At 37.7% G+C, this 14,270-nt stretch overlaps 1 protein-coding gene across 4 annotated transcripts; it reads left to right on the top strand.

The window, feature by feature from the left end:
• Window positions 1-97: 97 nt before the first annotated feature.
• Window positions 98-14,214, top strand: ubtf (upstream binding transcription factor). Of its 4 annotated transcripts, XM_052138797.1 has the most exons (22): window positions 98-1,212; window positions 1,488-1,596; window positions 4,204-4,254; window positions 4,338-4,510; window positions 4,698-4,781; window positions 4,940-5,095; window positions 5,427-5,491; window positions 5,602-5,725; window positions 5,827-5,937; window positions 6,020-6,153; window positions 6,634-6,775; window positions 6,924-6,965; window positions 7,068-7,178; window positions 7,324-7,476; window positions 7,601-7,744; window positions 8,016-8,126; window positions 9,626-9,714; window positions 10,021-10,210; window positions 10,870-10,917; window positions 11,097-11,162; window positions 11,361-11,468; window positions 12,115-14,214. In XM_052138797.1, the coding sequence occupies exons 3-22, from the start codon at window positions 4,218-4,220 to the stop codon at window positions 12,220-12,222; spliced, it is 2,196 nt and encodes a 731-aa protein (XP_051994757.1). In that variant the 5' UTR covers window positions 98-1,212; window positions 1,488-1,596; window positions 4,204-4,217; the 3' UTR covers window positions 12,223-14,214. The 4 variants fall into 4 exon arrangements, with proteins under 4 accessions (XP_051994757.1, XP_051994756.1, XP_051994758.1 ...); XM_052138796.1 differs by lacking the exon at window positions 1,488-1,596 and having other exon boundaries at window positions 98-654; XM_052138798.1 differs by lacking the exon at window positions 1,488-1,596.
• The last annotated feature ends 56 nt before the right edge of the window (window positions 14,215-14,270 follow it).

The following is a 14,270-nucleotide window of genomic DNA, read 5'->3' as shown; positions in this document are numbered from 1 at the left end:
TTAACGTGCTAAAAAAGATGTAGCTGTCAGACTACAGAAAATACAGAATATAGATGTTTGAAGTTCATAACAGTTCACTAGTTATGACAGCATGGATGTACTCTGGGAATGTGTGACTAGATACAGGAATTCTGCTACCCGTTTCCTTAAAAACAAATAAGAAGAAAAAAATAACTGGAAACTGATTAATCAAAGTCACTTTTATTACATATAGTCATTTAGCAGACGGCTTTTATATAAAAAAAAAAATTATAAACATATTATTAATAAACTGTATATCACCATTCTGAATAAATAAACTCATTCTAAACGAGCACGAAGTGATGCATGTTCGTGCGGGGTTTGAGGGCGCAGCTCGGGATTGCAGCTCCGACATTGAAATCCAAATGGAAGCGAAACCCAGCCGAGCCATCCGTGATGAGAGCTGCAAGCAGGGGAGAGATTGAAAATGCGGATGTCTCTTTAGAAAGAGAAATGAGCGGATCGAGAGAGCTGCGCGCTGACTGGAAGGAGAGCGAAAGAGATGGAGGCGGGGGGAAGTCTCTCAGCTCTGCGGGGACTGGAGCGCCCGTGCCCTGGACCGGCGGCGCAGTGCTGGCTAACATTCAACCCTCCCCTTGTTCCACAACCAGTTCCACACACAGGCAGCGACAGGTAAGGTCTGACCAGCGCCTCATGCTATCAACCGTTTGGTAAACAAACATTGAAAAAAAAAATATCGTCTTAGACACAAAAATAAAAACATTGCATTTGAATTTAAATGTATTTGCTTAGCTTTTGTGGATCTTTTTTTTTTTTTTTTTTAAGACGCCGCGTTTAAATTCGCGTTGACAGTGCAAGGCACGGTACATTCCGAGGTCGCCGAATTTCCCGTCCTGTGACTCGAGGAAAAACATACTCCTAATATCTACTACAAGCGTCCAGTTTCTACTACTGGCGCCTGAATCTTACACAAGTACACGCCAATATCATTATTAAACGTGATACGGGCACATCAGTTCGCGTTGGAGCCCTTGTGGTCGTCTTTATTTCCGAGTCAGGACTCCATGAGGCTCGTGGAGGGAAGAACCAGCAGCTTCTGGTTCGCCATCAGGGAGCTCCGTTATACTTCTCACCGTGTGGGCTTGTTTTCGATTGCGCCTCCGTGTGAGCAAAGTTCGTGATCACAACTGGCAGTTTATCGTTTATATCTGTGTTTGAGGAGCAACCCGGGTAAGTTCCAAGCCTAGGCGTACCATTTTAAGCTCGTTTTTTTGTCGGTTGAGGCGAGTTAGACTTGAAGCATGTATGGCGGCTCTAGAACAGTCGTCACGCCTGTGAAGCGTTCTCTCTCTCGGCTGTTACATTTTTCCTTTGTGACGAGTGGGAACAAAACGATGCATTTGATCAAAAGATGTGATACTTTTCGAATCCAGTCATAATTCTGATTCAATCACCGTGTATTGAGTGCCTTTAACCGTATATTTATTTAATTTCTATTTTTCAAGCTTTTGAAGACCCTACTGCTAACCGCCGCCATACGGCTGCAAACACTTTGCTTTCACCCCGCGTTCCTCGTCAGTACAAAGTCGGGGTAAACAACCATTTTTCTTTACGGTAAGTGTGTATTTTCGACGGCATCCAGTTGGAGTTCACCAGTAGATAAATATATGATCAATATTAATTTTGAAACCATTTTAGGTTTGTTTATTTTTAACGTTTCTGGCTTCAGCTATCACCATGGCTGGATGGGGATTTCAATGCTAGTTGTAGCCGGTTTGCTCCGGTGTAGGTCAAGTCATACATAGGTCGGTTAAACAATGTATCATTTGTGTTTTATTTCTTGATGGGTGTTTCTAAATTAAGATAAAAAACAGTTGCTGATCTTAAAATGAAATTCTGTATATAAAACATCAAACAAGTAAAAGTTGGACCTAGTTTGGACGTTTTTTTTTTAAATATTTTTTAATCGATAAAACCTCCTTAAAAATGAACATTACTTCTAAAATGACTTTAACACGCCAACATTTTAAAAAGCTCTGCCCTAAACGTAGAGCTCATTCACATTGCATTTCTAAAGGGCGCTTAAAATGCTCAAATGTTTCCTATGGTGTTTTCTACGCATTTCTGTGGCAGGGTCTGATTATCATGCCATCCACTGTTCCAGTAACATTTCAGGAGGGTAAAAATTCCCCCAGAGCTTCAGCCAGGGTCTATTTTAAAACTGGACTCGCCGCCATTACACGCCTCGCCCCTGGAAAAACACCCGAGCCATTTTGTCAACAATTCACCCAGGTTGCACCTTTGCGGAACGGCATCAGATTAAGACTGATCCTCCGCGTGTATGTGTATTTAGAACATTATTTATTCAAACGCGGAAAAATAACTCGTCATGTAGTCGATTTGTATCGAGGGCGAGACCCAGAATGTGTCCATGGCGGAAGCGGAGACCCGCGCCCCGTTGGTTTGGAGGCAGACTCTGGTGCTGCATGCTATAGCAGTCACTCATGATGATCCCTGGCTGTTTCCCCCCTTTCGACGGAGACCGAAAGCAGATCCCGATCCGTGGTCAGCTGGTCCGTCGTGCACAACTGCTGCTGCCTGCCTGTCGTCCAAATCGCTCCTTCCTCTTTTTGTAGTACCTCCCAGTATCCACTCGTCCGCCACAAATATACTCCAATTTCGACCGACTGGAAGAAACGCTTGCCTCAAAAGCCGAGAGAGAAGCCGTTTCAAGTCTTAGTTCGGTAGACAAAATGGAAGATTAGCGGGATTGTCTGCGCTTGCTTGTGTCGACTGCAGAGTTATTTGAGATTTGAAACCGTCTCAAGCAATGGGCTCTGTCTCACGATGGAGCGTAAACGCTTAGGGGCGGTGTAATGAACATCAACCATTATGTGTCGGGATGGGATTTAATGCATTTTTTTTTCTGGCAGCAATTTCTGTTCAAAAGAGATTCACCCCTCAAACTCGTTAAACTTTACGAAAAAAATTAATAAATAAAATGCAACAATAAGATGAGTTTGAAATAATGAAATAGCGTATATTCATAATGTTCCTAACTTATTAAGAGTTGAGAGGACAATCTCGAAAATGTTCATGCACACATTGAGAATGTCTTTGAAAATAAATGGAAAAATATATATAACCTGAGAGCAGATTCACCAAACGTTCTTAAGAAGACAATTATAATAATAACTTCCATTTCCTCTTAATTTCTAACTTAAGAATAAGGTAAGAATATTTTGTATTCCTAAAAAAATCAACTTAGAATTCTTATATTTATTTTATAGATTGTCCTTAAGGAAAAACTTGAAGCGTTCTAATTCGCTAAAAAACATTTTTGTGAATGTTTATGCTAGGATAACATCATAGTTGTATTAAAGGAATGTTCAGTACAAGTTAAGCTCAATCAACAGTATTTGTGGCATAATGTTGATTACCACAAAAATGAATTTAGACTTTTTTTTTTTTTTTTTAAAGTAAGATTTAAAAAATCAAGGTTTTTGTGAGGCACTTACAATGGAAGTGAATGGGGCCAATGTTTGGAAAACTTTTAATTTGACATGGAGGAAAAGAAGAGAAACGAAAACTTCAGTACACAAGAGCTGGTGGTTCTTGTGTAAATTACTGCAAGAAAAAAGTTCTTTGGAAGGAAGAGGCGGGACTCGGAATGGGTGGCGAAAACATTCTAAGCTTTCAAATTATATAATTAATAAATGTATATGGACTATATAGATAACGGAGAGAAAGTGTTATGCAGTTGATTAGCATGATTGGTCACACATTTAAGAAGCTTCAAAACAACTTTTATTGTTTGAATTTCATGATAACATTTACATGGTTTGAAAGCTGAAAATAAATTAAAAAAAATCATAAAACAGTCAAAAACGTGTTTTAGTCTAATATAAAATTTCTACATAAACAGCCCATTGCAACTTCTGACTCAACATGATAGAACATGTCACATTTTAAACAACCCAGTCAATTCTTTACACATCTTACCTTTTGGGATTGAAGACAACTGAAGTTACCCTAACTTTAAGAACCTTTAAGAAAAATCTTTAGAAAGAAGGGTATCGATACATTTTAAGTTAGAAATTAAGAAGAAAATGGTAGATAAGAATTTTTATTTTATACACATTTTATTTTGAGTTTCAGCTTTCTATTTTTTTCCTGATTCATAATCCATACATTTAACATTAATTCATTATATTCCTCTAGAGTAATTCCAAGCAATGAATGGAGAAATGGACCCCTCAGCTAAAGACCCCGGTAAGGAGTATTTATAAAAATAAATACAAATTGGATTGTTTTTTGGTCTGCTTGAATATTTACATTTATATATTGCTATACAGTTTGGGAGCAGGATGACATGTTGAAGCTGTTGGATGCCATGAAGGGGAATCTGCCTGAAAAGGATCAAGCCAAGTACAAGACATCTGAGTCCCATCTGGACTGGGAGAAAGTGGCTTTCAACTCGTACTCTGGAGAGATGTGCAAACAGAAATGGCTGGAAGTTTCACGCGAGGTACGCTAGTCTGTAACCAATGGGATTTAAGTTGGAATTTTTGAAACATTTAAGTATCTTAAATATCTTAAAAATAGATGCAATTGCATTCATGCAATTAAAAAAAATATATGTTGTATGTGACAAGCTATGCAAAATGAGATATGAATGTAGTTAAAGATAAAAAATAAATAATTTCCTCACACAGATACGCAAATTCCGCACACTCACGGAATTGATTGTGGATGCACAGGACTACATCAAAAATCCCTACAAAGGAAAGAAACTGAAGGTAAGGCAAGCTTATCACTTTGTCATAAAACTTTGGGTTAGCAATGGCAGAATTTTACTTTGTTTTTGGTTTTTTTGCAACAGTAGCTAATACTATGCTTTATTAGCCTGACTTAAGTGACTTTTTTTTAACTTTGTCACTGTTTTTCCTCTTCACAGAAACACCCAGACTTCCCCAAAAAGCCATTGACACCATATTTTCGTTTTTTTATGGAAAAACGAGCCAAGTACGCTAAACTACATCCAGAGATGAGCAACCTAGATCTCACCAAAATCCTTTCGAAAAAATACAGGGAGCTGCCAGAGCGTAAGAAAGTGAGTGGAACAAAATGTATTGAAGTGGTTTTAAATGAATACACCTTTGCTAAAACATTACAAAATAGGAATTCATGAGAGATTGAAATTATAGGAGTCCTGTCATGGTATATTAAACTAAATGTGCTCAGTTTGTAGTATTAAGATTGCAGGTGCATTTGGTGTTCAAAGGATTTCAGATTAGTTTTTAAATGTTTTCCTCTTTGAAAAGAAGAAAATATTTTGTATTTGGTCTGGATCACCTATTGTTTTGAGAGTTAACTTTGTAGATCTGTCAGCAAAACCTGCATTGTTTTGACTGACTGAAGTGTTTTTTTTTTTTTGTCAACAGGAGAAATATGTGAAAGATTTTCTCAGAGAAAAAGAGTCTTTCATGGCCAGCATGATGAAGTTCAAGTAAGTGAATCTTTACATTAGAATGTACATTTGTAAAAGTGGAATAATTACAATAGGCTTGATCACATCCCTTTCCTCAAAAACATTTTCATTTATGTTTGTCTGATCAGGAAGGATCATCCCGACCTTCTAGAGAATGGTAACAAGAAGTCTAATGTTCCAGAGAAGCCCAAGACACCGCAGCAGCTGTGGTATAGCCATGAGAAGAAGGCCCATCTCAAAGCACACCCAGATGTAAGATCTAGGCACCTGTAAACTCACTGCTGGTTCCTTTATATACAAAAAAGCAAGTAAACTGAGGGTGAACTCTAACACTCGTGTTTTTGCATTGCCAGGCGACCACCAAAAACATCAAGGATAGTATTGGCAAGCAGTGGCCACAGCTCTCAGACAAGAAGAAGATGAAATGGATCATGAAGTCACTGGAACAGAAAAAACTGTATGAGGTAAAGACATTTTTAATTTAAAGAGTATTTTTTCCAACAGTAGGAGTCTTTTTTAAGGTTGTTTCTTTGCGTCCTTGTTTAGGAGAAGATGCGTGAGCTTATACAGCAGCACCCAGAGATGAACATCACAGAGGAGGACATTGTCAAATCCACTCTGACCAAAGCAGAGAGACAGCTCAAGGACAAGTTTGACGGGCGGCCAGACAAACCACCATGGTAAGGTTTTTTTTTTCTCTCCACATTAATATATTGTACTGTTTAAATCTTGTATTAATTCAATGTTGAGTGATGAGAATCTGATAAGAATCACCACTGAGAATAATGGGAAAAGAATAAAATAAAATAGAGTGCACAACACAAGGAAAACAGTAAGCAAAAAAAAAGCATAAGACTGTTAACTTACGAGTTTATTTGTAATTGTATATAATTTTTCTTTTCACATTGTAGTAATGAGGAATTTTGGGGGGATTATTTTGGTGCAAAATATTTATCATTGTCATAAAAATTATGTCACAATGCAAACACATTTTAATGGTCCTAAAAAGCCGAATACATGCTAGTAAATGTATTTTTCTTTGATTTGGAGAAATGTGACTCGACATGTTTTCAAGAGATTTGCCCTTTTATGAATCTGAAGTATTGTACAGTACATGTTGTACATTTTTAATTGTCTCTTATTCACTCTCTTTCTCTCAGCAATGGTTACTCAATGTTTTGCGCTGAGCTGATGTCCAGTATGAAAGACGTTCCAAGTACAGAGCGTATGGTCATGTGCAGCCAGCGCTGGAAAGTCCTCAAACAGAGCGAGAAGGACGCATACCAAAAACGCTGTGAACAGGTCTGTAACACCCCGTGCATTTCTGTTGGCACGTTCATCTTTCTGTTCAGGTTTAAATAGATTTACCTGTTAATCACATAAAACATATGGATCGGTATGTCCATTTTGAGTTAGTGTTTTATATTGTGTTTATTTTTTCTCTACTCAGAAAAAAAAAGAATATGAGGTCGAGATGAATCGCTTCTTATTAGTAAGTATACGTTTTGACAACAGACACTCAGCTCTGAGTGCATTGTTTCCAAGATTTTTTCTACACTGTTAGCATTTTAAACATGGTATCTGTGTATTTCAGAGTATCTCAGAAGAGGAACAGCAGAGAATACTGGGTGAACAGAAGATGAGCGGCTTTAAAAAGGGAGGTGATGGCAGTCTTGCCTCCAAAAAGAAAAGCTCCAAAGCAAAGGTCAGTTCACCTGCCAGTCTTTTTTGATGTATTGGTTCTTAAATTGTCTTACGGAAACTAGTGATTAGTTTAATGTACTAGTAACGTCATTAGACTAATGCTTCCTCACGCCCTACCATTCCATTCTTCTCTTGTACTCCAACAGTCTGCAGAGAAACCTAAGCCCCCTGTCTCGGCAATGTTCATTTTTTCGGAAGAGAAGCGCCCTAAACTTCAACAGGAAAGGTCCGATCTGTCTGACATGGAGCTCACCAGACTACTGGCCCGTATGTGGAATGAGCTTTCTGACAAGAAGAAGGTAATCATTGTGATTCAAAGAAGCACCACAGTGTTTGATGTTGAGTTTATTCATGTAACCACATCACACTATTGCATTTCATTGGCTACTTTAATAGTCTTGTTCTTATTCAATTATCCAACAGGAGAAGTATAAAAATCTTGAAATAACGCTGAAGGCAGACTCGGAAAAGAACAGCGAGGAGAAAGGAAAACGTCCAGAAACGCCCAAAACAGCTCAGGAAATCTGGCAACAGAGTGTCATTGGAGACTATCTTGCCAGATTCAAGGTATGGAATTATGAAATGTATGAATAAATAAAAATCTTTATCATGTACGAGTCATTTTATATCACAATCATTTTTGCTGGAAACTATACGGTAGTGGCTATTGTTGAATAATCCAGTGAAATAAATGCTAAATTAAATATACTTCATATCATTCATTATAAATGTCCAGTTGACACATTTCTACTGTCGCACTGACTGCATAAACCATCATATACCGCCCAACCTTACCCGATTTTAATGGCTGATTTCTCCCTCTTCATCAATCTCTTAGAATGATCGGATGAAAGCTCAGAAGGCCTTGGAAGCCACCTGGAACACCATGGAGAAGAAAGAGAAGATTGTGTGGATCAAGAAGGCTGCAGAGGACCAGAAAAGATACGAGGTGAGTCCAAAACATAAAGACATTTTTATTTGGCTGCTATCAAAGCATTAGTCACGTTCACACATACAGCCTTTTCCAGAAAATTACATACAATTTTGTGTGTGTGTGTGTGTGAGCGTGTATTTATCACTTTGTGGGGACCAAATGTCCCCATAAGGATAGTAAAACCCAAGATTTTTGACCTTGTGGGGACATTTTGTCGGTCCCCATGAGGAAAACAGCTTATAAATCATACTAAATTATGTTTTTTGAAAATGTAAAAATGCGGAACGTTTTCTGTGAGGGTTAGGTTTAGGGGTAGGGTTAGGTTTAGGGGATAGAATATAAAGTTTGTACAGTATAAAAACCATTATGTCTATGGAAAGTCCCCATAAAACATGGAAACACTACGTGTGTGTGTGTATGTGTGTGTGTGTGTGTGTGTGTGTGTGTGTGTGTGTGTGTGTACCAAACAGCACATTTGGTACATTTTCTGGTAAAGGCAAACCAACGATTTTTCTGTTATTTACCTGGTTGCATGTGTGAACAGAGCTATTGTTACAGGTTGTCTGAATAGAAACTAGGCATGGTCATTATGTCTACTTGAGTACTTGGACTAATTACTCATCGAGTACTCGAGAGGCAAAGACAATGACTCATAACTGTATATATAATAACATGTCTGACAAATTTCTTTGGCTGCTGCATTGCGTCTTGTTCCAGTGTATCGTCTATTTATTATTATAGGCTGTTACAAATTGTACAAAAGATGGCATTATTAAAATATAATGCATCATATTTTGTCATTATGTGAAGATTCGCAGTCCAGCTCAATGAAAAATGTGCATGACGTGCTTCTGTCTGTTATTCCTTCATGTTACCGTAGTAATACCTGTTTTTTTTTTTTTTTTTAGGGACTGTCTGAACCGTCTATTAAACTTTGACTCATTAATGTATATTTTTAATAAAAAGTTAAAGTTCTTAAATTTAAATGATAATACAATGTGTTTAGTAAAAGTTTTGCAGAGACAGGTGTTCAAAACTCTCAAACACTCATATGCTCCCTCTTTGATGCATTTGTGTTTAGTGTCCGGAAATTGTCGCTGAATTTCGAATTAAGGGAAAAGTCACATCATGCGTGATCACCATCAATCATCGTTTTCATGATCGATCATTGCTGCCACGTCAGAGTAGTCGAGTACTCGTGCCCATTCCTAATAGAAACCCTATAGGACACTGGTGCATGTAGCCCTTTTGTTTTTATATATATATATATAATGTCAAGGAGGCTAGGTTGCTGCTTTTTACTGCATCGAATACCTCTCTTTAATTATGTACATTTTCACCAGAGGCGTAAAATATTATTCATGCATCCCAAAACAAGTTTATTTTTACAACATTAAAAGTTAAACTATCTTTTGGAAAGTAACTGATCACATGTTTGATGCTGTTTTTAAATCTGGACTTACTGTAATTGTTTTTGTTTTTATCATCTGGTAAATCCCTTCTGTTTTTCACAGAGAGAGCTGAGTGAGATGCGGTCTCCTCCTCCCGTCTTTACCCCGGGAAAGAAAATGAAATTTGAAGGGGAACCTAAGAAACCACCCTCGTAAGTGATGTTTTTTGTGTGCATTGGTTAGCCACAGTTAACCCTTTGTTAAGCCCCACTTTAAAGGGATTGTTCACGCAAAAAATTATATTCTCATGATTTACTTGCCATCTGAGATGTTTTTCTTTTGGTGAACATGAAGTTCTGCAAAGCTTGTCAAAACGGTTAAAAAGGGGGCATAAGCTTAGCGAAGGGCATAGCTTAGCGAAAGGTTGACTCGTGGAACTCGCACCTCAATGAGAACATGTAATTGTATATTTGCCCTTCTGCTCTTGTTCACTATGCTCTGTGCACCTGTTCCTGCAGGAATGGTTATCAGAAGTTCTCTCAGGAAATGCTGTCAAATGGCGAGCTGAACCATCTGCCCATGAAGGAGCGGATGGGTGAAATCGGAGGTCGCTGGCAGCGACTATCTCTGAAAGACAAGGATCGTTACAAAAAGATGGCAGAGGAGAAACAGAGGCAGTACAAAGTGCTGCTGGAGCAATGGCTTGCGGTACATCCTCATTATTTATTCAGTTATCTGTTCAACAGTGCACAAATGGAAAAATAAAACCGTAATGGTTCAATATAAAGAAATTAGTACTTTAATATCTAATTTACTTGGGCATTGATGTTATATACATACTAGCTCTGTTTCCAAAACTTAATGAGATGCCTACCTAGACAGTATTTTAAAATATTGCACTTCCAACACAAAGGCTGTTCCAAAAGGAATTCAGCTACATTATACTGCCTTCAAAGACACCTTGTTTTGCCCATATTCTAATGCAGAATTGCGTGTATCCTTTACAGAGAAAAATTAAGTTTGATCCAAAAATGGATGATCTTTACCCAGTATTTGTCTGTGCTGTATATTTTTGTATATTATTGTATCACATTATCAATCAATAGTGAGTCGAGTCTCATGAGATATGCCATTTGTGTGTTGTGTATGAGTTGCACAAAGTTTCTGCCTATGTAGAGCGTTCCAATTCAGTCACTTGAGATTCCATTGGGGTTAAAATGCTGCTTAAATAGGCAGTAGACAACAAGGCAGCTCATTAGTTTTTTGAAAAGAGCCACTATATCATTTCTGTGATCTGTTTGTGAGGATTCATTAACCATTTGAACTTGTATAGCATTCAATGATATTAAAATGATTTCCTCCCTCAGAGTTTATCATTGCAAGAGAAAGCTGTGTATAAAGAATATAATTCTCTGGTAAGTCAAATGTGGATGTACACAGTTTTGCATTTTCTGTTTTTTTAAACTTTAAACACAGATATTAACATTTTTAAATGCATATTTTAAATGCATCAAATTTCTACTGTCAACATTGAATTTCAACTGGTCCTTGTATTTGATAAAGACAATGATTTTATGTTTTTCTTTTCGCTCAGAAACGGAGGAGTACAGCAAAACCAGGTGGCACCAATGCTAAAGTGAAACCCAAGGCCAAAACATCAGTGAGTTTGTTCTCTGCTGATAGTCCTTTAATGTAGATACAAATAAACTATGTTCTTACAAGAAGACTTTTTGGGGATTTTCTCTAGGAGCTAAAATTATCAACCAATATGTACATCTTTAGCTGTGAGTAGCGATTTGTTAGTCTGTAACTTGTTTGACATATCTGTTTGTTGTTTGCTTCCTTATCAATTACAAAGGATGATGATGATGACGATGATGAGGAGGAAGAAGAGAAGGAATCTGACGATGGATCATCCTCTAGCGATGACAGTGATGACGACGATGATGATGAAGACGACGATGATGTAAGATTAATTGCATGCTGATCACATGATTTGTGATGTCTGTTTGCACTTCAAAATTAAAGGGATAGTTCACCCAAAAATGAAAATTCTCTTGTCATTTACTCCATCCCAGAAGTGTATGACTTTCTTCTGCTGAACATGAACAAAGGTTTAAAGAAAAATATCTCAGCTCTGTAGGTCCTTACAAGCAAGTGAATGGTGGTCAGAACTTTGAAGGTCCAAAAATTACATAAAGGGAGCATAAAAGTAATCCAAACGACTCCAGTTGTTAAATCCTTGGCTTCAGAAGCGATATTATAATTGTGGGTGAGAAACAGATCGATATTAAAGATATTTTTTGCCATAAATTCTCCTTTCAGCCCTGTAGGTGGCGGTATGCACGAAGAATGCGAAATAAGGGAATTTTCCTTTATGGGTGGACTATCCCTTAAAGAGCACAACATGCTTTTAAAAATAAAATAAAAACATGCTTTTTTTTTTGTCAAAACAGAACAATTACATCTTATTTAAAAGTAATTAAATTATGAATCTTACAGGGTTCTTAAAGTAAATAGTTTTAGTCAAAGCCGTATGTTCTGCAGACAAAAATGTTTGGGAACGCTTGATCTGTTCTATGCAAATGAGGTAAAATACTTGTCAATTTCAGAATGAGGAAAACATGGATGACGAAGAGGTGGAGGATAAGGAGAATAAATCAGAAAGCAGCAGCAGCGCCTCCAGCTCAGACGACTCGTCAGCATCCGACTCAGACTGAGCCAGAGCCGATTCAGGCCGAGCCCACAGACTGCCAGAAATGCTGTGAACTGAGCCACAAGTCACGGGTGTGAGCCTGCCCTGCACTGTGCTCTGCCCACCACCAGAGGGAGATCACCCCACTGTAACACATCTATGCCCACCCAGCTACCCCTCTTTCTCTCTCACACACAGTCTTTCCCCTGCTTCTGTTCTGTAATCCCCTGTGCATTCAGTTATATTTGTTCCTCTATAAATGTGCTTGGCAAGGTTTAAGGCAAACAAAATGCGTACGAGGATGCATAATCTAAATTCCTTCCTCTGACACAATGCTGATCACTGAAAAGTGTAAAGTGCTCTGCTATTGGCTTGTAGTCATTATGAGGCATCATTAGGATGCATCAAGTTTCTAATTTAAAGGTAGGATTTCAGAGGAGATCAAGAGCACCAGGTGCCATTTTCTTTTTCCTATATGAGCCAAAGAATCTCTTTAAGTTTTGCAGATTTATTTAGGTACAGGGGACCAAATAATTGCACTCTGAAGAATGTCTGCTTTCGTACTCTCCATCTGTACCTTTCACTAGCGTTGTTTCTCTCCAGCTGGTCCTTTTACTTGCTCCCTCCATTTTTGTTTTAGATTTTTTTTTTTTTTTTCGCTTCTTCGGTTCAAAAAATGTGGTATTTGTAGGAACAATGAAGCCATTTTGAATGTCACTGCATGGACCCTGCTGGTCGCTCACTTGCTGCTTGTTTATAAAGCATTCATGCACCATCCTTCCTTGCACCTGATGAGGGTCAGGAGGTTACAGGTGAAAATGGACTATTTATTTTCATCCTGTTTTAGGAACAGGCTGTTTTGCGCTTTTGACAAAGCCAAGAAACCAGCAGATGGATTCCAGATAGCTGTTCAGATAATTAAAACAACCAATGTTACGTAATACTAGTTCATCAGTTAATTGTTCGCAGAAATAAGTGTTTTGTTTTTTGCTGATTGGGCACCAAACCGTCTTCTCATTTGTTAATAATGGTTACATATTGTTAAAAGCTGAAGTTGTTTTTCCTCTTTCCAACCACTGTTTTCTTTTTAAAAACTTGATACATTTTAAATATATGATCGATACGAGTTACCCCACAATTCAGTGCACTTATGATGAAATGCCAAGCTCACAAGCCCAGTTCTTTCAGTTTTCCTCTGTCTACATTTCAGTCATAACCCTATAATGTCAACCACTTTGAAGGTTTTTTTACACACCAGCTCAAGGAATGTAATGGAGATGTTTTATTTAAGCGAGGGGTACCGATATTTGTTGTGTGTTTGTGTGTATATATAAACAGATTTTAGGGTAACTGGTATATTCTCTAAATTCCAATGCCCTGGCCAGAAATAGTGACTAAATTAAGATGGAAACCCACAACCCAGCTCCTGACACGAGTTACAACCTCTTCAGTATTTGTACATAGCCATTAACTAGATATGGGTGCAGTAAATAAATGGTTCCCCATTAACGAAAATTGGGCCTTATTAATTTGAATCTGTATGCTGTATTTGCTCCACCAGGCATGTCAAAACTTGTTCAGTTTGTTTATTGATGATTTGAGTGACGGGCCAGGATGGGAGATTCCAGTGGACCTTTCTTCAAGATTAGATTTGTTTTATATAGGTTTTTCAGATTTGCAAATTTACTTGGGTTGGGTTCAGTGCTGTTGTAAGGTATTTGTAAATATGGCTTTATTCTTTTTTGTTTTCTTCTTTGTATTGAGTGAACTTTATTGCGTTTGTAATTTCAGTTGGCTAAGTAATCTGCTGCTGTAGCCAGACCGTTTTTTAATTTGGTAAGTTTTAGTTTTTTACCCCTTCCTATGTTTGTTTATTTGTAGAAATGGTAACAACAACACAAATAAAGAAAAAGCTTAAATTTGTACTACAGATTTGAAACATTTGGATGTTTTCTATAGCAAGAGATGTATATCCATGCAATTTCAAATTTGGGCAAATAAACATTCTCTTAAATGGTTTCAACATTTCTCCGTGTGTGTCTTATCTTTGAATACTGCTGCATGCTAATTCAG

The sequence above is a fragment of the Xyrauchen texanus genome, chromosome 12 (assembly GCF_025860055.1).
Source record: "Xyrauchen texanus isolate HMW12.3.18 chromosome 12, RBS_HiC_50CHRs, whole genome shotgun sequence".
Taxonomy (NCBI): domain Eukaryota; kingdom Metazoa; phylum Chordata; class Actinopteri; order Cypriniformes; family Catostomidae; genus Xyrauchen; species Xyrauchen texanus.
The sequence above is the reverse complement of the archived record's forward strand: the minus strand, read 5'-3'. Positions and strand labels throughout refer to the sequence as shown.